Here is a 26,483-nt window from a genome sequence, read left to right as displayed (position 1 = left end):
TTGATTTTTGTTTATGTGTTCTAGACCTGCTTTTTTTTCTAAACTTTTCAAAATCCTTCTGGATTCCTGATTATAAAATTTTATGAAGAGTTCGATGAGTACGTGAGCTTAGCGAATGATATTTATATTATGTTTCTTTTTTATGATTTGGCAGTTGACAAATGGTCATAAACAAGTGAAAATCTTAAAAGCTATAAACGTTCATAAACTATTGTCTATGGTTATGTTTTGATTGTTTATGCTGTTTTGGGGGTTATTTTTCGTAAACGTTATAAAATCCATTTTCATCTCGCCTAATTTGAACTTATAGTGATCATTTTCAAGTGGTAGTGCTATTAAAACCTTGAAGATGTCGATTGGCGTTCCAATTAAAGTACTACACGAAGCGGAAGGCCATGTAGTGACCTGTGAAACGAACACCGGCGAAGTATATCGCGGGAAGCTTATTGAGGCTGAAGATAACATGAATTGCCAAATGACGCTCGTCACCGTGACGTATCGGGACGGGCGCGTAGCCCAGCTGGAGAATGTGTACATAAGGGGATCAAAGATCAGGTTCCTTATATTACCGGACATGTTAAAAAATGCGCCTATGTTTAAACGTCAAGGGAATAAGCCGACCGCAGGACGCGGCAAGAGTGCGATATTACGAGCACAGGGTTAGTATTATTTCATTAACGCGTAGTATCTAATGACCGTCTCAGTATCAATACCACTTGTTTGATAACAAAACATATCTCTGTTGCTATGTGAAGTCATTGGCCTCTAGTGAGCTGATACTCCTACAATCCACAGTGACTACTGACTTTTCAAATCTATGTATTAATGAACAAAGTCAGCAATTTACTATTATTTTCTTGATTTCAACTAAACAACCAACTGTATCTGACTAAAATCAACATTAAAGTATACTATACTCCATTCAAAATAACATTAGAAATTTAAGTAAACCTTTTTTACTGTTTGTTCAACCGATTTTGACTTCTATTGCATTAGTAGTATGATTTATGGCGGCTGCAGTAAATACTTGGTATTGTAACCACTATTTTGCTTTCAATTCCGTTCTTTTGTCTACGGAATAGAAGTTAAAATCGGTTGAACAAACAGTAAAAAAGGTTTACTTAAATTTCTAATGTTATTTTGAATGGAGTATAGATTTTAGCAGTGACTCTTCTAAATGAGAAAATATAGATATTTATACAAACTTGATGTCTAAAATTTTCAAATAGGTAACAATAAATGTTTACAAATAATTGACAAGTGAAGTAACTACTCTTTCTAAGTCTGAAGTCAGCCCTTTGGTCACATTGGTTCACCCTCACCGCTGCTAACCCTCAGCGGGAAGGGTCATTAGATGATTTTTGATGTTGTTAAAAAAAAAGCATTTTGGTCACAAGTTTACTCCACTAAGCACTTGCTAATATCTTAATGTTCTGTGGGCACTTGGGCCCCATGGTCCTAAGGTTTCAACCCTAAATGGCTCAAATTGCTAGTGAGGTTTACTTACATCTTGGTGCCTTTTGTAGTTTTCCTTGGCTGCAGCCATGTATTTGAAAGTTTTACCTACCTACCTACCTACTGACTTACCCTGGCATTTATAATATTAATAAGGATTGTTGTGCAAAGACTAGTCTGAAAGCATAACCAAGACTGAAAATAAATTTTATTGTTGTATGATAGTTGAATGTTATTAATAATGTTGATGTGTATTCCAGCTGCCGGGCGAGGCCGGGCGGGCGGTCGAGGGGGAGGGCACCGGGGCGGCTGGCAGGGCGGGTCGGGACCATCGCGACGCTAGCCTACCACACCCGTGATAACATCTGTCTAGTTATAATATATAATAAGTAGGCTACTCTAAGATATCATTATTTTTAAGTTCTAACCAATGTACACACTTTCAAGTGGCATTGCCAAACTAGCTTCATAAATCCAAACTGTGGCCCTGTTTATAATTTGTTATGTTCAATTTGTGGTCATACTTTCACAGAAAGGTTAGTTTCATCCAAGTTAGTAGATAAAAACCCAGAATTGATCAGTGTTGGCTTTGGATCAGCATGCCAAATAATGGCGATATTTTATTAGTCAAATATGACTCGAGAGTATACCAATGTGGTTTTGGTAGCAAGTATGTCTTGTAAATGTGTGACAATTTTGTGATCACACCAATGTGTGTAAGATATGGAATAAACTCTATAAAGTAATATTCTTATTTATTTCGTGGGTTGTTAGAGACTAGATAGTCTGACAAGTAGTTCTGCCGTGAGGTTGCCCAGGGTTAGCCGGTCCTCTATGTAAAACACTGGTATTCAGCTGCATAGAATCTGACCCCAACATGTTGCCCTTGCTGTCAATCAGACCTTATGAGCTGAGCCTCAAACATGCTCCACAGAATGTTATTGTATGGTTTTATTTTATTTTTAGCAAAAGGCGAAAACATAAACAACATTTATATTACGAATAGATTTATTGAACTGTACTATGTCATGGGAGCTGAAGCTACGACAAAATAGTTCGCCGCCCGGACACACCCGCATCGCATGCGCAGGTGTGAAAACAGAATATTGCAGTGATCCATTTTGTAGTATTTCCTCAAGTAACACAGTGTCAATAGTACAAATTAAATCTTAATCATAAATTATGACACACACCCTAGCTAACTCACACCGTGGCCGGAGCCCTATCTATCATCTATCTACTATCACATGGCGTCGAGGGACAAGTTCTGTATATTTCTGCTTACAGTCTGTATGTCCGTCGAGGCTAATACCAAGATAGTAAGAATACATATCTATACAACTTAAGCTATTGTTAATCAGTTCTACGTAACTTATAGTTACAATTCGTTCCGCGCGGACACGCGGGCACCGTGCTATGGCGACACACTCACGATGGCCTCACGTGCTCGCCGTGGTCAAGCTATCATTGCGAAAACTCTGTCAATACTTAGTTTACACTAAATATTACAGATTTTTTCGCTCATAAATATTATTATTATTTTGTTACTCAACATTCCTTCTTTCTTTATTGACGAGAGCGACAATACTCCATTTGTAATTTACTCTCATGTACACACACCTAGTCAATTTAACTTAGAAGGCTGTACCTTTGTGATTCTGCATACCTAGGCAACTGTTTCATGTATACCTAGTTTAATATTCTAATGCTACTTTACGCTCGAATTATGTGCATATGAAGGAGAAATATTTACACTTAGATCCGAGTAGATACCACATTTTTGAAAATCTTGAGTAACCGAGAACTGCTACATTTTGTAGTGCAGCCCGTAAACCGATCTCCGTCTAGGTCCAGCCTAGAATAATTTCCAATAGTTCGCCGTGACCGTGCAGAGTGGTGCCGCAGGGCGCAGGTCACAGGCTGGGCTTGTCGGCGGGCTCGGCGGCGGCGGCGCGCGGCGCGGGGCGGCTCAGCGCGCGGTGCAGGCGCTGCGCCGGCAGCTCCACCAGCAGCGCCAGCGGCAGCGCCGCCATGTACGACACCGCCGCCACGCCGAACCACTCCACGATCTGCCGGACACGCCGCGTCAGTACAGGGAGGCACGTGCAGGCCAGGACAGGCGGGTGTACTCACCGCGGACTGGCGGTCCAGCATGGAGGGCATGAGGCGCGCCGCCACCAGCGACTTGTTGATGGGCATGTGCAGCAGCAGCGCGCCGAACGACAGCCGCGCCCAGCCCGCCCAGCCGCGCCACGACAGCACGCGCCGCACGCCCGCTGCAACACCACACTTGCTCTTACCTCAACACAGCATTGTGTCAAAGAGCCACTATAGCCCTGAACCGCAAAAGGCATTTCAAGGAACACGACCCGTCGCCGTCGTCTAGAACTAGTGATCCATTATGAAATGAATGGACGTCACAAAACAAAAAAATCTTCGTACTTAGACACACACTTATCTATTTTCCTCAGGAATGCGAAACATCGCCTCCTCACAAAATCTAACGCATTTTTAAAGCTTTCAACGTTTGTTTCGAACTAAAAATTCTTTGATGGCAATTGAAAGGCGACGTCAATAAGTTGTACTCACAGTGCACGCCGTTCATGGCGCCGAGCAGCGCCATGGCGACGAAGAAGGAGAAGACGGGACGCTCGAGCGCGGCCAGCGCGGCGGCGGGCAGGCGCGCGGGCGGCCCGCGGCCCAGCGCCAGCGGCGACGCCGCCACCCACCACGCCGCCGCCGGCACGCTCGCCACCGACACCCAGCCGAACACCTGCAGCACCGCACACAACTCACTGCACCACGTTGCTTGTTCAAGTAGCGTGAAACTTGCCAAAGAAGAGAACTATACCTATACGTACATTACAACAGGCTTAAGAAAATAATGATGCTGAATAATTGCTGTTATTCGTACAGTACAGACATATCACTTTTCCTAACCACCACGTATATTTTTTACACTTGCAATTATCTAGATAATGGACTATGATCAACGTCCTATATTTACGTGATGCATTGAAGGTGTACGCTCTTTGATTGTAGGCATTGAAGTAAAGTGCATGTTGTGTTCCGGCTCGGCTCCAGCATTATCTGAACGTGTTGGAATATTACAGGCATCAGCGAGACGTTACATTGTTGACACAAGCAAACACACACATCAACTCTTCAACATGTATTATTACAAGACTAACGATAGGCTTAACATAGTTGTTAGCGTTATAAGATCATACATCCTCCTGCATACAACAGCGAATTGCAATTGTTTCTGATGGTAGATAAATGTGATGTATCCTAAAGTAATCCGCGTGATGCCGCTTGCACAATACTTTGTCAGTTTGCAAATGGTTGGATAGCATGTCATTCATCACAAGCTTCTTAGTATTACCTACATGCACTTCTCATTAAGTTTCAGTCGTTCGAATGTTCAGTCCTAAAGAATACACAGTACCTACATAGGTACTTTTAAATAGAATGGTAAATTACAATAAATCTTTCACATGGTTGTATGTATCACATATCATATGTAGGTATGGTTTTCGTTTTGATTAGGTACGTCCCTCGCTCAATAATGTAATCTATCTATAGCTGCATTAGGAATAGCTTGCGTCACGCTCGTTAGTTATTGCAGTGGGAAATGAGGTGGTCAGCATTGCAGAAAGATACGACACGATCAAAGAGAAAATAGCTTGGCTTATCTTCTCCAGAAACTATAAATGCAGCTTGAACGCTGCTACTTCAAAGTTCTGAGTCTAAAACAAATGGCGAAACGCGAGTCACTGATGCACAGACTGAGCACTTGGTCAAGTCGTGAGCTCCAGTGTCACTGTGGTCTGTGTGACAAGCTGGTCTAGCGGTACCTTGTAGCGCGACAGCGGCACGTCGTGGTCGAGCAGCGCGTGGTGCAGGTGCGCCAGCAGCAGCCCCGCCAGCGCGCCCGGCACGTTGCCCAGCGGCGACTGGTACAGCACGTTGAACGACCGCTCCCCGTCGTACGCCAGCCGCACCGACCTGACCACGGAACATGCCTCAGCTAAGCAGCAGACTCCGAACCCACAGAGCTTATGTTATAGCATCTTGCTAGACTTACTCAGGACGATGCATGACGTAGGTGGGCACGAGCTGCCAGGAGTAGGCGAGGCCGAACAGCAGCGCGATGGAGGCGAGCAGCAGCGCGCCGAGCACGGCCAGCGCCGCGCGCCGCCAGCGCCACAGCACCAGCGTCAGCGCCAGGCACGCCGCGTACAGCTGCATGTCCGCCGCCAGGTACCTGCACACACAGGTCGCAGCTAACACTCAGTGGCAAGGCCTTATGTGTTGTACTGATGCAGGAGTGTGTACTGACCAGGTCTGTATGAGGCACTTGTCGTCCGCGTGCAGGATGTTGTTGAGATAGAGCAGATGCGTCCACCACTTGCGGCGGCACACGGCGGCCTCGCTGCCCACCAGCGGCGCCCACAGCGGCCCGCGGCCCAGGCGCTCCCACCACGACGCCGCGAACCAGACCACCATCCAGTACGATGGAGACACCCTGCACCACAACAAATATATTATTCATTCAGATTTTTTACACTTCTTAAATTTTTCCCATTATAATGTGTGTGTCCCTGCCTGATGATCCTATTGAGCATGGTCTCCACGAAGGTGGAGAAGGGCGGCACGTGCTCCCCGCGGCGCCGCTGCTGCAGCAGCTTGTGCGCCAGGAGAAACGACGACATGATGAAGAAGATCTGCACCACTAGCGTGCTGTTCGTCATGAGGACCACGTCTATTGAGCCGCGGATCTGTGGATAATAACGACACTTTACGTACTTTCAAAAATACATTGCATACTTTTCTATTCCTTAAAAAAACTGAGAGCAGACGAGAGGCTCTGGTTTGAGTGTGGTGAAGCGTGGTGACCTGTTCGTATATCCTGGTGTCGGTGAGGTAGGTCTGCGTGGTGATCCAGCAGACGTGCTCGATGATGACGACCAGCATGGTGAGCACGCGCAGCCCGTCGAAGCTGGCGAGGTCGGTGCGCGCCGAGCGCGGCGGCGGCGCCAGCAGCGCGCGCCAGCAGCCCGGCAGCGACCACGCCAGCGCCCACTCCGCACCTGATCAACGAACAATTACGGGACTTTGAGAACGTGTCTTTGTAGCTCAGTTGGATGGCGGATTTTGTACATGTCCGCTGAAATGATTTAGATCCCTAAAAACTACATCTTCATCTGACAATAATTGGTCAGCCTGAGTAGCCCAGTCATCCATTGATATTTCGCAACTTGTACTAGTTAGTTACAACCCCGGCGCTGCACTGAATGCTCGGCTAATGAAAGTGCTCGCGCTGCGGTTGGACAGCGCGCAAACACGACAGATCCGCACCCGACACTCCCGCGCAACAGTTACATCATATTGTTTACTCGACTGCCGACAGTCACGTCATCACCGGAACTAGCATTACTTAAGAAAACAACTTATTTGAATATTCTTAAGGTCTTGCTGTTGTTAAAGATATCACCGCGAGCTTCTGAACTAGAAAGTAAATAAAATCAGATTACTGATTATGAAAAAAAGTTTGTCTCAAGTACTTAGTGTATAGTCAATAGCCTTCTTATTTTTTGTGGTAGGTACAATACTTGTTGGGAAAGCATAAAGAACCGCATAGCAAATCATAGTTGGAAGTATTTTTTGTGGTTAACAGCACGAATAAATAACTAGTGATTGCTGCAATGAGCGCGCGCCGGCTGGCAGGTGAGCCAGAAGTTACACTTGTATCTTGGAACAATACTGGCCACTGTTATGCGTCATAGGAATTGATCTGAAAATGAACATAGGTCATATACTCTTTTAATTCTAATACCTACTAGTACAATTAACTTTGTTCATAAGAGCCAGTTTGAAATGCCACCAGGTATACCATTTATAAATATCTCCGATCACACAGAACACGTTTACTCTCGCTACCTATTACGAGTAATAGTTCAGATTGTTTGTCTTTCTGTCGAATTGTACTAAACATGCGCAAGCGCCGCTGCGCCACTAACCCAAGCGATCGCTCAATGTGTGTTTACGCAAACTCTAAACTTCTGTATTTTACGTAAAATTACCTTAATTACGTACATTATGCAGGCCGTTTAGTTATAAAACCCGTAATACTATTATATTTACCTACAAAGTAATAGCTATATAGTGAGGGATTGACCGTAACATAACCGCTGTAATGACACTCACCAAATCCCACACAGGCTGTCATCAAACTATTAGCAATAATGACCATGTTTGCCGGTTCCCTGAACACAATAATGTTAGCTATTTTACCAACTATTTGTTCTTTGGCAATACCGCCATTATACGGCGTTAAGCAGCAAGTTCGTGATAATAATAAGCTAACAGTGACAAATCGCACTTTCCACTGTTAGCAGTAGAATGAAGCATCTGTTACTGATGCATTATCTTCATTCTATAATAATCAGAAGTTTACTTGGTGTGGTGCGGGCGGCCTTTTTTGTCTAGTCGTAGGGAGTACATAAAGGAGGTACCTTCTAAGAAGTAGTACATAAGAGAGTAAATAAGGAATACATAGAGATAGTACATAAGGAAACCTCAACATGTTTTTACATTCCTCTTTCCATTTGATCCTCTTTAACAAATAGGCAAATCATCAACCTATCAGTCTCAAGTTGTCAATAGACCGTGACAATGTGACGTGACAAGTAAGCTGGGGCTGTGAGCCGTCAGGGGGTGTCAGGGGTCACTCCCGTAGATATTACCTAACAGCCGCGTGACGAGCGATCGGATGGTTTGCTGACCTGTCGGAATTTGGTAATCAAGCTTATGGTCGACTAGTTGTTGGCGCCGACTTTGAAAAACAGCTGTAATCTGCAGAACTGCTGGAAGATATATGTTGCATGTCTCATTTTGGTGTTGTAACTATGTCTAGCTAGTATCGACTGTTTACCTAATCATAAATAACGTCTGACGCTCTGAGATGCATCCCCGTGCATCTTAAATGCTCCATCATAGGTCACCGTGACCTCTTCAGGAATTGGATTACATATCACACTTTTTGTAATGACTTTAGTTAATATCGGCCATCTAGTTTCGGGGCCCTATATGTTAGAAGTCAGCACGTCTCCTGGGGCCCGATTCTCCTAAGTTAATAATGTCAAAATTGAATATAAATCGAATCGCAATATGATCGCAATAGCAGTTTTAACCATATCGGGCATTCTGCTACTAATATAAGACAAATCGTATTCCAACGACATTCGATTGGTTTGCGATTGGTCTGCTATATTGGTGATTTTGGTCTAAGTATACGGTAGTTTGCTCTACCATATTGCAATCATAAATCATTTGCAGACAAAATGATTCATTATTGAATGACAGAAAAGAATAAAAACGATTATTTCAAAGAGAAAATAGCGGAATGCCACATACGCTTCAATCGTAATCGAGTCGGGATTGGATCTCAGTCGAACGTGAATCGTATGTCGCTTAAGTGAAATAAGGAGAATCGGCCCCCTGGTTGATGTGTTACCTTTCCTGGCGTGTTCTGGCAGCGTGAGGTCGAGCGCGGTGCTGACGGCCGCCAGCGCCAGCAGCGCGGCCAGCACGCCGGCCAGCGCGCGCTGGCTGGGCGACAGCGACGCCTGCGCGGGCGCGCGCGGGGCGGCGGCGCAGTACTCCAGCCGCAGCAGCCGCGCCGACAGGTTGTACCGCGACCACGTGCTCGCGTTCACGCACGCACTGAACCTGGGAACATCAGCGTAGCTATGTGAACGTTGACAAAACTCAAACGTATTTGGCCTTACTACAAAAACTTAAACATCTGTATTACACTTGTCTAAAAAAAATGTGGCTGCAAAATGAACCATATGTCAACGTCATAATCTGACATTTTTTTAGACAAGTCTTAAACTGATGTTTAAAAGTTTTTGTGGTAAGACGGATTGTGTCTATCAAGATGTCATTTTCTTAGGTGCTGTTTTTTGGAGGGATTCTCTCAGCGCAGTTTGTAATCAGAATTAAGCAGTTCTAAAAGGATTTGTAAGGCTAAGATGACTTGACCAAGTTTACCAATTAAAAAATACTTTGTATATAAAGACACCGCCTATGATTATATAACATGTAACAGTGCCATTAATGAGCTATATTCAGCTAATGATAACATTAGTATGCGTAAAACAAGCGCGGCGCCACATTACAATAAACATTGATTACGAAAACTTATAGAAGGGCCATTATCATTAAATATTTGGGTTAAACTGTTACTCTTCACTCTCACTCTCGTCACTAAAATACTAAAAATAGGAAGATTTGGTTGTTCATCGATTAGGCTCCAGAACTACTGAACCGATTTGAATAATTATTTCACTGTTAGGAAGCTACGGTATCTGCGCTGAACATGGGCTATGTTTCATCCGGGTGCGGGAAGAAGTTTCCCCGGGACGCGGGTGAAACGGCGTGAAACAGCTAATCCTATATGTGTTCATAGAAAAGAGTTAAACGCGCGCTCAACGGTAACGAGCTACTTGCAACACAGGTCAATTCAGATGTTTGTATCTTTTTCTATTTTAAATTAATTGTTATTTTCTCGTCATAATTAACACAAATCATGAGTTGCGATTATAGCTAATCACAAAATGTCATAAATAACAAGCGTGATGGGTATGCTAACCAAGGGCGGATCCAGCTTCGGCGCCAGGGGGGGGTCACACAGTCGTGGTCAAGTCACAAAAATATTATATTGTAGCGTATACTTCTTTTAATATTAAAAGTATATAAATACAATACTTTTACGAAGCTCGACATTTTTACGAATGTTAAGAAAAGTGTTTTCATGTAGAAAATGGCCCGAGCAGAGTGAGCGCAATTTCTCGTATATGAACTACACACATGTGACAAACAAAAAAGCGCGAGCGAAGCGAGCGCGAAATTTTTTGAGCCTACGACACAAAAGCACCTGATTAAGTACACTGTAAAGCAACAAGTAGCCACGAGCGCAGCGAGCGCGAACTTTTTAAAATTATTTGTTTGAAGACTCACAAATCAGACTGGGAATTACGTACAAATAAAAAGGAACCGTGATTAAAGCGAGTGCCATTTGTGTTCATTGATTCCGTGCGTCAATAAAAATAATAAACAATCAGAAATACAGTACAGATATAATCATTTCCTCGTACGCGAGCGCAGCGAACTAGAATTTTTTTCACTTAGTTGGAGGATGTTAAAAGTTAAAAATAATCAAAATGATTAATCCAACAAAGCGAAGAAGACTTTTTTGTCAGTATCATGATACAATGTGGAACTTCCTTATCGAACAGGTGTAATTTCTTCGAAATTTCATGGTGGTGGGGCGTCCTGCGGCGCCCCTGATATCGAGGCGCCCGGGTTATTTGCACACCCTGCACCATAGGTTAAGACGGCCCTGCGTGAGATACAGCATGTAATGTAGACAACCCAGACAGCGGATTCTTAGTAACAGGGTCCCGTTTCCTCCTTTTGGGTACGGATAAAGAGTAAATAAAGAATAGAGAGCGAGCGTTGCGAGCACGAATTCTTCAGCAAAACTACTCTACCTGTAACTATGTAGGTATCTACCTAGTCACTCGGAATAAAAATTATCTTATACTTATAACAAAAACATAAAACATCCTGTTTAACCATTTCAATTATTGGTCCTCTTAGGTCCGAACCTGGCCCAGGGGGGGGTCATGACCTTGTGACCTACCCCCTGGATCCGCCGTTGATGCTAACTGATGGTACATTTTTTAGGAATCGTCTACTATTTTTACTTCATATATTATGTTGTCTGGAAGGCTTTAGTTTTGTTTCACGAAGACAGTAAGAAAGCTTTCGAATCAAGCTTTTTCAAAAGGTATTCAATACTAAATTCCATATAATTTACTAGCTTCTGCCAGCGGTTTCACCCGCATCCCGTGGGAACTACTTCCCGTACCGGAATAAAAAGTAGCCTATAATAGAAAGTGGGCCTCCTCGATAAATAGGCTATCTAACACAGAAAGAAATTTTGAAATGGGACCAGTAGTTCCTGAGATTAGCGCGTTCAAACAAACAAACAAAACCTTCAGCTTTATAATATTAGTATAGATTGGGTATGTGTTTAAGCATCTAGAAGGAACAGTGGTTGTATATTACCAGTCCTGCAGCCGCTGTGCGCGGTGCGGTGCGCATGCGCGCGGCAGGCACGCGCCGCGGTGCACGCGCGTGTGGTTGAAGTTGTCCACGTAGTTCGCGGAGTAGCTCTGAGGGAACAACAACGTTTGTTATTATTAAAAACAAGTTATTAATGACATTCAAGTGTTTGTATCAAAGGACATCAGATACAGTTGATAGCACAAATAATGCATTGCCAGTACAATTGATAAGACTACGCAGCTGCCGGATGCCACACACAAGCTTACCTATGAGTTTTGGATCCATTATACTGAAAAGCTTCTGAAAGAACATTAACTCATGTTACATAAAAGTAATTAGGTATGATTTTAACGTCGAAACAGTTGCTAACCTGCAATACTATCTAGACTGGCTAAAATGCTAGAAATATCTGACATTACCAGCAGGTGACAGGAACTAATCAGTAGCCGACACTGGGTTAGGCTAACCGCTGGTTAGCCGCGTTGCCCAACCGCGACTCGAACCTGATTCCTCGCAGAGCCTGCGTTGAGCAACACTTGAGCAATCGCGCTCTAAGGTCATTGACATGCCGGTAACTTTGAGCGCTTATTTATATAATTTATTAATTAATTCGCCGTGGTCATAACTAAGAAATCAATTCAATCGCCACATTATGTTTTGATCTACACGCTTTTCAGTGTCCAGCGTGCTTCTGCAGCAATCGAAACAACAGTTGAACATCAATCGTGCATCTATGCGCTGATACCGGTTCCAACAATGCCAGTAACTAACCACCTAGGCCTAATTTTTTTTATATTTCAAACAGGGGCTCGATTCTCCTAATTTTACTTGCAACATACGATTCACGTTCGACTGCGATCCAATCCCCACTCAATTACGATTGAAGCGTATGTGACATACCGCTATTTTTTTCTTTGAAATAAACGTTTTTATCCTTTTCTGTCATTCAATAATGAATCATTTTGTCTGCAAATGATTAACTATTGCAATATGATTGTAGAGCAAACTACCGTATAGACCAAAATCACCAAAATAGCAGACCAATCGAATGTCGTTGGAATACGATTGGTCTTATATTAGTAGCAGAATACCCGATATGGTTAAAATTGCTATTGCGATTATATTGCAATTCGATTTCTATTCGATTTTGACATTATTAACTTAGGAGAATCGGGCTCCAGGCCTTTAAATCGTCAAGCTTGTTGCACGGTTCCAAGAAGTGGGTATCATGGAGAAGAACCTGCAAGAAACTTATAGACCTCCTAGCCAGTCCTAGCCCCGGTGAGGCGCAGGCGAGCGCAGGTCATCGACCTCTGCAGGGCTCCTCCAGTCCCTTTCACTGCGAGCACCGCTCCCGAGGCATAAGCACAGTTCTATTTCGAGGAATTAGCTAAACTGCTCCGGCACGCGAACGTTTAGAAACGTCTAGATTTATCATTGGCATAGCTTCGAAAGATGTCTAAGCGGTTTACTAATATTGAAATGAAAGATCAATACTTACCTAACTTTGGTTTCCAGAAAAAGTTAAACAAATGTTCATCCAGCCTGTTCACTATTGAAATAAAAACAGCTGAATGAATAAGATCCTCATTGACCATGTTAAGAGTGGGAAGCCGTTGTGATGAGCACGAAATAAACAAGGTAGCACAGACTTACAACTACATATGTTTTAGTCGACCGATCATTCTCTTCAACTTCAGGCTACACAAACTAATTTCAAAACAAAAGGTTTTTATTACGTAAACAGCATTTCATCGTGTAGCCCTTATTAAGATTCTGGCAGCGTTGCAATCACGCGACCATTAGAGTCATTAGTGAAACAGTGAAGATGTTCTAATGTCACCTGACGACTTGCTATCCATTACACGATGCGTGAGAAGACTCTGACCTTCACCTGTTTCACTCACATCTACCAACTGTTCTCAGGATGGCAATTTACTGTTTACCTATCAGTTGCATTGTATAATTTTATCAGCTTACTATTGTTATGTAATATTTATAATGTTTGTGAAAATATTACCTTTTAAAAAGAGTGTCTATGGAGTTTCTAGTCGGCTCTTCTCCATGAGACCAACTTTTTGGAACCGTGCAATTAATGTGACGTTTCATAAGAGCCTGCAAAGGCCTATTGGAAATAAAAACGATTTGATTTTGATTTGATGCTCCTGACATGACATGAATCTGATAAGTCTGACATTTTCACTATAGCGTAACGTAGTTTCTCAAAGACGGTTATTAAGGTAGATCTCTATTACAAAATAAAACCGCAGATGTATAGTCTATTGCGGTAACTTTGGAATTAGTTCAATTACATAATGTAATGCTATCAGAGCATAATGCCTATTATTTAGAATGTTAACGAGATTTTGATCCATTTCCTCATCAGTTCAATGTTTGCATGTGAGTAATATATAATTTGATATTTCAGAATTTCTTTTAACGTGTCTTCAGCTATGATTGTTACAAAACTTTACAAGTGCCAATAGAACCATTAATCAGTGCCAGAATTAATTAAAACCTTAGAGGCTTCGGGTGACATCGTGTTGTGACCTCATCATCATCATCATCATCAATTACTGCGGTCATCAGTCAACAGAGTTGTAGACGTGACGACGTGAATACATGCTAACTGAGTTATTACCTTCAACGTGACAGACGCGTACCCAGTTTCACATGTTAACTAATTGTGAACATGTCCAGGCTTTTCAATCTCTGAGTATTTTGGTTGTAAGATGTTGACTAATCTCCTTTCATCTCTCTACTTGAGATGTTCATGTTTCATCTCAGTGATGATGTACGTATGAACTGAGTGGTTTTATGCGCTACACTCAAATTGCATAATGTTATTTTCCTTTTTGAGTCTAGACTTCAGTGAAAAGATTTTAATTTTAAGATTTCTTGGATTATAGAGAAAGCAAAAAAAAACACCTAATTAGGATTGTCAAACACAGTTATAATGAGGTGTATTTGAGGTTTGTATGTGTGCGTTCTGAATGATATGCGACGAAATATAATAAGTTACAATAAAAATAATAAAACTTAGTTGTACGTATGAAAGTGAGAGTACAGTAAGTAGGCCACGCGAAACATACGAGAGTTATCACTATTGCGATAGTTAACGACTTGACTAATGACAAGTGCGAATTAAACGATTGCCTACGAAGATCATCACGGCAGAGCTGATGATCTGATGATTCCGAAACTAATAGCGACTTCGTTCTACTTCACCATACAGGTGCACCGAAGCATTTCGCAACTATATTGTGATCCGAAATGCCGATGCTAAAGAAACAATTTTGATAGTCCTTTACAGGTACTTAAGTTTAATTGTTTACCGTTTCATTGTTTACATTGAGCATTAAAATTTCTAAAATTGAATGCAATGTGACTCCCGAGACACAGGCAATGTAACACTGTGAATGAACTGAGTCCATTAAAATTTCAGAGTCACATTGCATTTGAATCCTGAGTCACTTTGCCTGAAATCCTGAGTTCATTTACTTATAATTTTGGAACTTTGAATGCTCAATGTTACGGTAAACGATAAACTGACATAGAAAAAAAGATATCAACAATTGTTTCTTTAGCATCGGCATACACTCACTTGCCTGCCTACAGGCAATGTGACTCCTGAGACACAGAAATTCTCATGAACTCCTGAAATCACATTACCTGTGTCTCGGGAGTCATATTGTCTGTGTCTCGGGAGGCTCATTGCCTGTGTCTCGGGAGTCACATTGCCTGTAGTTAGGTAAATGAGTGTACTCGTGTCCAAGTCAAGTCCTTGTTGTGTAGCCACTTGGCTGGTGTCCTAGTTACCTCCATGAGGTCGTAGAGCGCGTGCGGGCGCTGCGCGGGCTGCAGCTCGAAGCTGCCGAGGCAGTAGGCGCCGCGCGAGGAGACGCAGCCCGCCCACTCGTCCAGCTCGAACAGCCGCGGCATCGAGTAGTACTGCTCATCTGCAACAACACGTGACTTCCTCATCTTGCACAAAGCTTCCGTGAACTTAACCCCCTACAATCTAATTGATCATCATCCTCCGGCCCTTATCCGAAATTTATTTGAGGTCGGCGCAGCTTTTTTCCCTCCATACTCTTCTATCAGCCGTCATCTCGAAAGAAACATTATTTCTTGCCGTATCGACTTTCACACACACCACTGCCTATAATCGACTTATATGAAAGTACCTTCTGTTAAAGTTCTGATTCTCAGTTAGGAAAACAAATGGAACAAACATCACGACAACTCCAATAGTTCCACAACAAGAGAATTCGAAAAAGAGAACTACTGTAACCAGTATTTGAAATAACTTTCTTCAGAAAAGCAAATGTTTCAATAACCACGAACAAGTGCAGAATATGATTAGATGTACCAGGCGAGCATGAGTAAACAGAAGACTATCTGATGGATGAGAACTCAGCAATGCACGCCGACAGTGCACCGACCAGTGGCAGTGCTCGCGAGATGTTGCGATTGACACATTGTCATGCTAATCCGCCTTTGTATGCGGCTTCTGAGCTTTGCCGATATGATAATTGTGTTGTCCCGAGTCCTGAGCATTGTTATTGTGTGCCTTTATAAGGTTACATTATACATAAGCTTTATTTATGAGGTAGGTGAACCTATCACCTGCACCTTAAATAAAAACTAGGCAGCTTGTAGCTAAAACTTCGAAGGCTAATTATAATTAGCCCTGTTATTACAAGTGTACCTACAGAAAATTGGATACTCGTAAGTTAAATAAATAAGCTGACCACCCCTAACCATATACAACATGTAACAATATACAATACATGTCTGTAGGTAATACAATAATACAATTGTATGACATAGCAACAATACGCAACGACCCGGTGAACTTGCGGCGCATGCGTGAGCTCGCACATCCTCTGCGCGCGCGCACCGGATACTGAAAGGTCAATGTGAGCAGGAAACTGAATTACATGCACATGTGCAATCTACATAATATAAATACATTTATTTCATCAATTGTGTTGTTTTCTAATTTATACTGCAGGCGAAATAAATGACAAAGAATATTATAACCATGATTCTTAAGTACATATAATGAATACTCGAAAGGTATAAATCCCTCCTAAGTGTACATACAGTAATTTATCTAGGTGAGTAAAAACCTGGGTAATAACTGCCATTAGCGAAGGTTCAATATAAGTAAATGTGAATAGGAAAGCTCGTTAAGCTGTTGGAATGGAAAGCGACACTATAGCACTTGTCTACAACACATATTACACTCGACACTTTCCCGAACGAGGGAAATTGCTCAGTGGGTGACGATGTCGACCCAACTGACCAGACATAACTGTGTAGTGAGTGGGTATTAAGTATTTACTGTACTTCTTCACCTGCATAACGACTCAATAAATAGTAATAAATCTAACTAATGGAGTGAAATATATCGGGATAGAGAGCAAAGATCGCGATTTATAAAAAATCGTGCCGCGTTTTTAAGTTCGCTGGAAAAGTGTTGACGCTTTCGATTCACAGATTGTCAATAAACGTAAATTTTGACCCATAGCATAGTTTTGTGATTGTTATACTGATGGCGTCATTTAAACTGGTAGTTATGTATATGCTATCCCTATATGGAATAATGAAACCTACATTATAACTCTAACTATACGTATAGAACCTTTTCTAAATCAACTATTTCTCTCTCTCTATATAGAAAATTAACAAACAAGTGTTAGGAAATCAATAGTTACCGAATAGTAGACAAATATAAAACTATGGTGTTATCTCCAAACGGTTCGTCCGACTAGACCGACTGACCCACAACGCGCATGCGTGTTGACCCACGAAATAGGTTCGTTGCATTCGGAGCCGGTTATGTAAATATGAGCTATTTTTACAATGTAAACAATGTCGTTGTTGTCATGTGTTTCTAAACCACGATTTTCACTAACATTGGCTGTTGATGGTGACAAAGTAGTAGATATTTCATGTTTACTTAAATATCAGGCATTCTTAACATGATGTCATGAGCCCGCGGGCTGCGGCCTCTTCTCATACAGAGAAGAAATGAGAGTCATGGATATATCAAGGATAGGTACATTTTTATTGATACACTAGCTTTCCCCCACGGTTTCACCCGTGTCCCGTAGCCCGATGGTGACAAAAACCTTCTCCTGGGTCTAAGTTACCTCCCCTCTCATTTTCAGCCAAATCAGTCAAGCCGTTTTCATGTTATGTCGTGACAACGGAAAGCGGGTTTCATTTTTTATATATTTGTCTAATCTGGAATAGAACTCGCCTCGTACTTGAAACATAGGTGCTTTAACCACTAGGCACTACGATTCTTGCGTTGTTGGTAATAACTTATTTAACTGTAAGTTGTTTGGACTTATATTTGCAATATATTTTTGTTAGTGCATTTTCTCCACCCTCGATAACTTCGCCTACTCTATCTGAATTGGCAACTTCTAATTTGACATAACTTAGCTCACTCACGTAGGTCATCAAACTTATAAAATATCTAAGCGTGAGATTTATGATCGTCTGTGTTATATGCATGAAATTCTTATGAAATAACCTTTGGGTCACTACAGCTACGGCTATTAGCAAATCGATATAAAGTTTTCGAAACACGATTAATCTTAACGTCATGTTTGAGCAGTATGTAAGTAGTGGACTAGTGTAATACATAGTTAGCAAAGCGGGCGGTATTCAGCGCAGGCCTGTGCCCGCAAACTGTAACACTTGCTAAACCTTACCCACTTACTGCAATCCGCTAACTGGTAGCCAGGCCAGTAGTTCGGACAGCTACATGCTTTAGTTATCGACCGCATTTGTTAATCCGGAAGATTTTCTACATTTTGTTAAAAATATACAGTTTTGTCTGACATTTGAGAATTTTGATGAATATTAATCATCCCCTAATCTACCTCGGAAATGCACCGACTGCAGAAACGACCTTCACATAATGTAGATGATGTAGACACATAATTATATGAATAAAAACACTCCTATTTGTCAAATCCATGAACTTGAATAATTTCTACGGGAAGATAATGCAAGCAGCCATAACGTGGGAACAAAAGATGAAGAATTTAGAACTTAAGTGCAGTTAGTTACAACATTGGAAGTGTTTAAATGGCAAAGGTGTAAAAGTCTTAAAATTTTAGTCAAGGGACGACGTAAGATCTTTCAAACATAATATTAAAGCTATGCTCGATACCTATCTGCTATAGACGACATTATGAAGCCCAACAAACAACTCTGACAATATTCTCAAGATTTAAGACCCTTTTGCGAAAATCCCTTTTACCCTTTCACTCGCAACCAAACCAAGAAACCGCAGCCGAACTTTCCAAAGGCATAAACCACTTAATGAAATGGGGGAACACTAGACACTGCACTGAAGCCGACCCCAACATTTAGAAAGGTTGGGAGATGATGGGCACTGCACTGTACCGGTGAGGTCGAAGACTGGCTCGGCAGCGAGAGCGCCGGCCGCCGCCAACAGCAGCGAGAGCGCGCGAACCGGCCCCATGCTGCGCACTGACTGACTGCCGGCTGCGCTCGCGCCGACGACGGTGTCCAACTGTTTACAGCTGTCAATGGGTTACCTAATGTTGATTCAGATGATGATGTGACAGCGGCCCGGACAGCTACTATACAAAACGTTTTCGGAGAAGCGGTGGTGGTGGGGTTATCGGATGTCAGGAAATGGAGGAAACTTATCAAAAGAAAATACTTAGATACAACTTATTTATTTAGATCAGTGTAATTTGTGAGTGCATTTACCTGCGTAATCACGGTTACGCATTTCGTACGCTTTTCTCTTAATGTAATCATGCTGCGGTTTGGTAGGGACTTCATTTGAGGGAAGCTTATCATCAATCTCTCGTTGCACATTGCACAATGATAATAAAAGCAATTGCAAAAACTGCGCGACTGAGAAAGACAACTGGTAACAAACAGTTGCAATTTTGGTAGATAAGCCGGGCCGAGACCAAACTGCAATTTGTAATGAAAATTAGCACACCAGACCAGACGCTGAAGTAAATCTTAAATGTAGATGACAATAAATTATTCGTTTCTAGAGCATTTCTTAAGAGCAGTGTTGTGCATGTCGTTGTGGCCTAGTGGGTAAAGAACCAACCTCTCGAGTATGAGGGTGTGGGTTCGATTCCAGGTCAGGCAAGTACCAATGCTACTTTTCTAAGTTTGTATGTACTTTCTAAGTATATCTTCTTAGACACCAACGGCTGATAAAAAATGTGAAGGAAAACATCTTGAGGAAACCTGGACAATGAAGTCTGAAATAACCAACCCGCATTGAGCAAGCGTGGTGATTAATGCTCAATCCTTCTCCGTGTGAGAGGAGGTCTGAGCCCAGCAGTGGGACGATAAAAGGCTGTAACAGTAACAACAGTGTTGTGCTTGAGTGACAAGTGTCAAGTGAAACTACATTAGTGAAGCTTGATGAATGGATCGTACAGTCAATAGGTTGCTTGTGATGTTCCACCGTACATACATAGGTACAGTTGTAGACAAGAGCTCTGTTTATGGACTGTTGGTGACATTGAATAGCTCGGGATGATTGATGGCAGACTAAGATGTCCTAATGAGATGGTGTTGCAACTAAAAGAACTTAAGCTTTGACAGTTATTTATTCAAATATGTATTTATTACCTAGAACAAGGGCATGAGCATTAGAGTTTTTTTTTAATAAAGTTTTTTTTTTGTAAATATAATTAATGTTTCCATTAAGCTATGCAGCAAGTATTTGTATTCGTACATACATTTCAATACAAGCGTAAAGAATATGTGAATGTCTTTCAGAGGACATTTGCGCACATCATCATCAAGGTTTCCCTAGACGACAACATAAGCATCAATTTCCAAGTAAGTGTATTGAAAAAAGAACTATGGAGTTTGGAGTATGTCAAGTACCAAAAATGATAAAATTATTCAACTCAAGTTTACCGGACATAGGTCCGATAACGATGCAACGCATACAACATGAACTTTTCCTAACACACAGCGTAATGTGGTAACAAGTTATCAGTTTGTGAGAGTACCCATAGTATTACATAGTCGTAGTTATCGCGGCCGATGACCCCGGCTATCATACTCATTAATGAGTCATATTGCTCTAGTTATTATTTTATTTCGAAAGTTTACATCGAATTCATGAGATTTCAGTAGTATCACATGGTTGACTGGGAGAAATTTTAAAGAATCGATTTTTACAGAAAATGACGAAACTGACCGCTTTACGGAAACGGCGCGGCGGCTGTCTGATCAGCTGCGAACATAACTATTGTGATTGAAAGCATGCAATAAACATAGATCTTGTAGTTTCAGCAGTCTGTTGCGAAATTATTCACAAGTTTCGCATACTTGTGAACGAAGCTAACTAGCACTTACCAATATAAAATATCTGTATGTGCAATACTGTGACAGACATATTTCTGTTAGTACGTATGTGTAGGGCTATCGTCGCACAACATAACTAGCTGGTTACGCTTAGACATGACAGTTACGTCAGTCGGCTGAACAACTTCCTTATTTCTAGTATTTAGCACCAGGAGTGTGTGTCCGTGTGTCTGAGCTCATGCAGCGTTAACATTCTAACCTTAGGTGGGTCAACCTTCCTTACTTCCACGAAAATATTGTCATGTTTCTCTAGCGTTTGGTCTGACATACAATTGCTAAGTTTTCATTACGTAGAAGTATGTATTATAATATTCTATTCGTTCTCAGTAGTGCTGAAGGTACATACTTAAAATTATTACTGACTGACCTCGTCTCAAATTCCTCACAGCTTAAGTTCTGATCCTTTCAAACTGAACGGCAATATTTCAAAGTAAATATCGAGCTGTTCTCATGTTCAACCGTAGCACCGAATATATGTCTATGGGCTGATGTAGCCTGAAAATAGAGGCGTTTTGCTTTGATTTGTATTCTCAGAGAAAAGTCAGGCGAAGTCTGGAGTAGTGGATAGACTTCTTAAACGGGAGCAATCGGGCAAGAGAAAGTGTATGTTACGTAAAGGCTACAGTGTCCTGCAAGTGAGCCTAGTTAGCAATGCGCTGGTGGAGCCTAGGCAGTAAATACTAGCCTACTGCAGTTATGTCACATAGTACCAGCTTGTTTTTTACATTAATTGATCAGCTCCATACTGTAACGCCTGTTCATTTCTAGATAATCATTAGATTGTCAACACCAGAAATACCCTCCAACTGTGTGTCAAAGTATTCTCGAGAGTCCAATAAGTTTGAAATGCAGCTGTCAAGTGATCTTGCCTCTTCCTTACTAAGCCATCCCCTATCAACTCAAACTTGAATTCATGACGTCACATGAGTTTTTATGATGCATGAGGGTGTGTGAGTAGAAGAAGTGTACATTTAAAACAAACTCTCTCAACAAAAACAGAGAACCAGAACAGGAGTCACTAAATAAACTCAATGAGAGTTTATTTTAAACTAGCTGATCCCGCGAACTTCGTATCATTCAAACCTTCCCTGGACCTCTACAAACATTTTAAAACCAAAATCAGCTCAATCGGCTCAGCCGTTCTCGAGTTTTTATCAGACTAACGAATAACAATTCATTTTTATTTATATAGATTTACGTGTTAGCGGTGACTTAACTCTCAACCAGGACAAGTTGCCCTAAACTGTGGTACTATTAGAACATAGCTGAACTTGTATAATCCTCTGTCGATGGTAAAAGTGAACGAACCGCGGAGCGATGACCGGTTGTGGTAATATTCGCGAGCCGTATAATATTGGCACACATTCACTCACTCGCGCGGTCACACTGCACGCGGACAGCGAACTTGTGAATGAACATTAAAATATATTATTTATTTATTTATTTATTTATTTATTGCAAAAATGTATACAGTTACAGAAATGAATCCTTATCCTAGGTATACATTACCCTGTTAGGGCGCAGCAAATTAACTTAAACTATCTCAAAACTTTTTATCATATTATAATTTAAACTTTATAATTTTATCATATTATAATTTAAACATATTATCATAAGGTACCAATCTCCCAGCGAACATATTAAATTTATTGGAATGCCGGGGCTGCAAGATAGTTCCAAAGAGTTACCGCGGCTCTAGGCCGACGAAGGAATATATATGAAGGGTTTTAGTAAGTCTGACACTCACTCACTCTCACTCATTTGAAAATTTTTGCAATCTGAAAAAGAATACTATTATTGGAATGTAATAAAACTACTGTCAGTAAATTGTCAGTAGCAACACTATTGAAATAAGTAAGACCTGTGATAATAGTTGTTTATTTGGTGAATAATAAGTCCTGCACGATGATGCATGAGCGAATTGCCAGTCCGCTTTCACTGGCGCCTCTCGACGGTCTGTGTCGATGCTCGGCGTTACGTGACGCGCTGACACACTGCCCCCGACTGCCCACTGCCCACTGCCCAGTGCCCAGTGCCCAGCTAGTAGCGTGATATAATAGTATGTGACACTAACTCTACTGTTGATAAACAACTTTACAGCTCATTGTTTTATTCTGTTAAGCGAGTGTGCTGAGTCATTCAAATCAGTTGCTTTAGGGAAACACAAGTATAATAATTGAGTACCGCGGGTAAATAGGTATGTAGTTTTTAGTGAAAGGGAATGTGCTCGCTCCAGTTTCATGTAGAATCGTCATATGATGAAGGCAGATGACATTCGAAAGGCAATGATAAGAAAGGCAAATTGTCCGAATTAAAACTAACCAAAACGTGGAAAGTTTATACGGAGCTGCGGAGTTGAGATTATTTTAGTTACGTAATTACACCAATAGCGAGACTTTTTCGGGTTAATTTAATGACTAGACTAGGCTAAAACAATAATGAAGTAATTGTGAATGCTAAGTATTTATACATATTCTTATGATATAACAGTATGTATGCATACACTTCTATGTATTTAGCAATTTGAATGACCTGGTCAAAAAGTATGTAAATAATTTCGTATTTTTAATACGAATGTTTTGTAGGGTTAATGCTTTTGGAAAACGAGAACAAAGTAAAGCAATTTCAGCAGGTTGACAGAAATCAGAAAGTATCGAAATAAGATCTGTATAGTTAGCACAAAACCTGGGATTGTTCTTGGCTATATTTCTATGTGTTACTAAAGTTGTCTCAAAAGGGCTTCAGCATGTTGGCTTCGGTCTCACGTCGCCTTCCAAAACTCCGGGATTCAATAGTCCCGTAGTTCAATAGTTCAGTAGTCTGGTATAGACATATGTAGATGTATAGATTTGCCTGTTAATATTCTCATAGCACTTGCTGGCGATTGCATGAAAGTTGCAGTCAGGCGTTTTTTTTTTATCTTCTTGATCTTCGAGGCTGATGCTACGAAGAAGGTTTTAATCAACTTTAGGTATTAATTGCGTTATCTAGTAATGGTTTACATTTTCCACAGAGTTGAAGAACGTGCCGTATACTGAGTATAATATGACCGGTGGAATGTAAGCGATTCTGCGCCTTTTAATATTGTCTGGCTGACTTTTTTTTTTTTGACCCCAAACGGCTCAAAGGTATAGTTACCCACCAGGGTACTATATTTGCGCCGTTTGAGGTCCTCTGCAGCCGCAGCAGCGGAACCAGCACATCGCGCCGAGCTAGGAAGGTGAGATGGTGCAAGAGTATCGACACAGGTCGCGTCCCATACTAAAGACCTACCCCTCTTCCACGGGAACAACGACATACCGTCTGGTCTCTTGCCATCGTCGCGTACCAGACCACTGGGTTCTAATATGGCTGGAACGCCGACGGCAACAAGAGCGCGACGGATTATGTCATTGATATTCTGCGCCTACTTAATGTTACGAGCTATGAGTTTCACATGATGCTGTTGTTTTTCTTACTCAGTAGGAGTTAATACAACAGGAAACAACAAATTAGATAACTTTAGATATAAAGTTAATTGACAGGATTCCTTAATCTTATTTAAACAACCATTTCATGAAAACATAACAAGCCAACGAATATATTTATCACTAGCTGGTGCCCGCGACTTCGTCTGCGCAGGTTTAGTATTTCGAACAATATGTTTACAAATTGTAGCCTATGTGTTATTCTGAGGTATAAGCTATATTATTGTAAAGTTTCATTAAAATCCATTCAGTAGTTTTTGCGTGAAAGAGTAACAAACATCCATACATCCATACATACAAACTTTCGCGTTTATAATATTAGTAGGATTTCTACAAGTTGTTATCTAATATTCAGTAGTTATGAATGCACCTTTCTGACCAAACTCAAAATCATTCTATTCATTACACTTTTTGAACAAAAATTATTCAAAAATCTTTCAGACCTCTGAAAACACGTTGGATTAAACCAGTTTTTTACACGCTTTTTATTAGCTTCACCTGTATGTTTGTTTGTAACCGACTTCTTTGGGCGCGATTTTGACCCACTTTAAACGGCCAGATTTCGTTCAAACTTTGTAGATTTATTGAGGACCGATGACAATACACTAATTTGATAAAATTATTCCATTTTAACCGACTTCCCAAAAAGGAGGAGGTTACACATACACATCGATTACTCCGAGGTTTATAGACCGATTTACGTGATTCTTTTTTTGTTCGACTTGGAATAGCTGCCAGTTGGTTCCATATTCATCAGATCAGGATCTGATGATGGAAACCCTGAGAAATCGAGGGCAACCTTCAAAACTTGTAGGCATACATAGGGTAAAAACTTGACACTTAGGTGTACGCCTAAAAGCACTATTCAACTGTGAAGATTTGGAGCTGACCTGATGATGGAGACCAGAGAGGGTCGAGGGAACTCGACAACTGAATATGTAAACTACCTCGTGTTTGGGCTTAAATTATTTGTATTGACAAGACCTTTACAACAGTGAAGGTTTGGAGCTGACCTGATGATGGAGACCAGAGAAAATGGAGGGAACTCGACAACTGAATATGTAAACTACCTCGTGTTTGGGCTTAAATTATTCGTATTGACAAGACCTATGCAACAGTGAAGGTTTGGAGCTGACCTGATGATGGAGACCAAAGAAAGTCAAGGGAACTCGACAACTGAATATGTAAAATACCTCGTTTGGACTTATATTCTTTGTATTGATGAGAACTTCCCACTTGTATGGATAGTGACAACTATTCGTATCACTGAAAAGCTTTAAATAAATAACCTTTTTACAAAAAAATTAAACCGAGTTCCCAAAACACTAAAAAGCAAAAAAAACTAATTTTAGGTGCATCGGCCTAGAAGTCGGTGGCAAAATTAACTTAGTAACATCCATTAGACACCGACTTCTAGGTTTTTCAATTTGCAAAATATGATCTTTGTTAATTTATATAATTTTCATCTATAGTCGATAAGGTAAGAAAATTAATTAAAATTTTCTAGAATTTTTCTCTACAATCGATAAGGCAGGACTCGATGTTAATTTTTATTTCCAATAATTATCTTTAGCCGTTTTCTCTAATATTGACATTTTTTTGTATACTAAAGATAATTTTAATTCTACAAAACAAATAATAGTTTGAAAACAAACTAAAAAGTAGAAAATAAATAATAGTTTAAAAAAACTAAAAAACACGCTTTTTATAGAAAAACGAACTAAAAAATAGGAAATAAATTTTAATGAATTTAAATTAAGAAAACAGTGTTAAAAATTTCAATGAATATAAATTAATAATAGTGTGAATACAAAAAAAAAAATATTTTAAAAAAGCGTGGGGTGCTTTTTAAGATATTATCGAAATGAAAATCACTGTACTCATATCTGTCAATAAAATATTTATAACTATTGACACCATGCACCCCACGCTTTTTTTTAAATATTTTTTTTGTATTCACACTATTATTAATTAGTATGTGGACTGCGTATACTTGCAAGGAAATATACTACTTAACAA

The 26,483-nt window shown here is 40.9% G+C and overlaps 2 protein-coding genes across 2 annotated transcripts; one reads left to right on the top strand and one right to left on the bottom strand.

Annotated features, from left to right (window-relative positions):
- The first annotated feature begins 197 nt into the window (after window positions 1-197).
- Window positions 198-2,201, top strand: LOC110378681 (small nuclear ribonucleoprotein Sm D3). Its single transcript, XM_021338046.3, has 2 exons — window positions 198-659; window positions 1,716-2,201. The coding sequence occupies exons 1-2, from the start codon at window positions 350-352 to the stop codon at window positions 1,796-1,798; spliced, it is 393 nt and encodes a 130-aa protein (XP_021193721.1). The 5' UTR covers window positions 198-349; the 3' UTR covers window positions 1,799-2,201.
- A 244-nt stretch (window positions 2,202-2,445) lies between these two features.
- Window positions 2,446-19,176, bottom strand: LOC110378680 (O-acyltransferase like protein). The gene is made up of 12 exons (XM_021338045.3): window positions 19,027-19,176; window positions 15,415-15,554; window positions 11,596-11,702; window positions 8,975-9,189; window positions 6,355-6,548; window positions 6,064-6,236; window positions 5,798-5,983; window positions 5,543-5,722; window positions 5,313-5,463; window positions 4,045-4,228; window positions 3,589-3,731; window positions 2,446-3,524 (listed from the first exon to the last, which is right to left on the bottom strand). The coding sequence occupies exons 1-12, from the start codon at window positions 19,103-19,105 to the stop codon at window positions 3,369-3,371; spliced, it is 1,908 nt and encodes a 635-aa protein (XP_021193720.3). The 5' UTR covers window positions 19,106-19,176; the 3' UTR covers window positions 2,446-3,368.
- Window positions 19,177-26,483: the final 7,307 nt, after the last annotated feature.

This window comes from Helicoverpa armigera, chromosome 22 (assembly GCF_030705265.1).
Source record: "Helicoverpa armigera isolate CAAS_96S chromosome 22, ASM3070526v1, whole genome shotgun sequence".
NCBI lineage: Eukaryota > Metazoa > Arthropoda > Insecta > Lepidoptera > Noctuidae > Helicoverpa > Helicoverpa armigera.
Note: the sequence above shows the minus strand (reverse complement) of the source record. Positions and strands in the feature narration are given on the sequence as shown.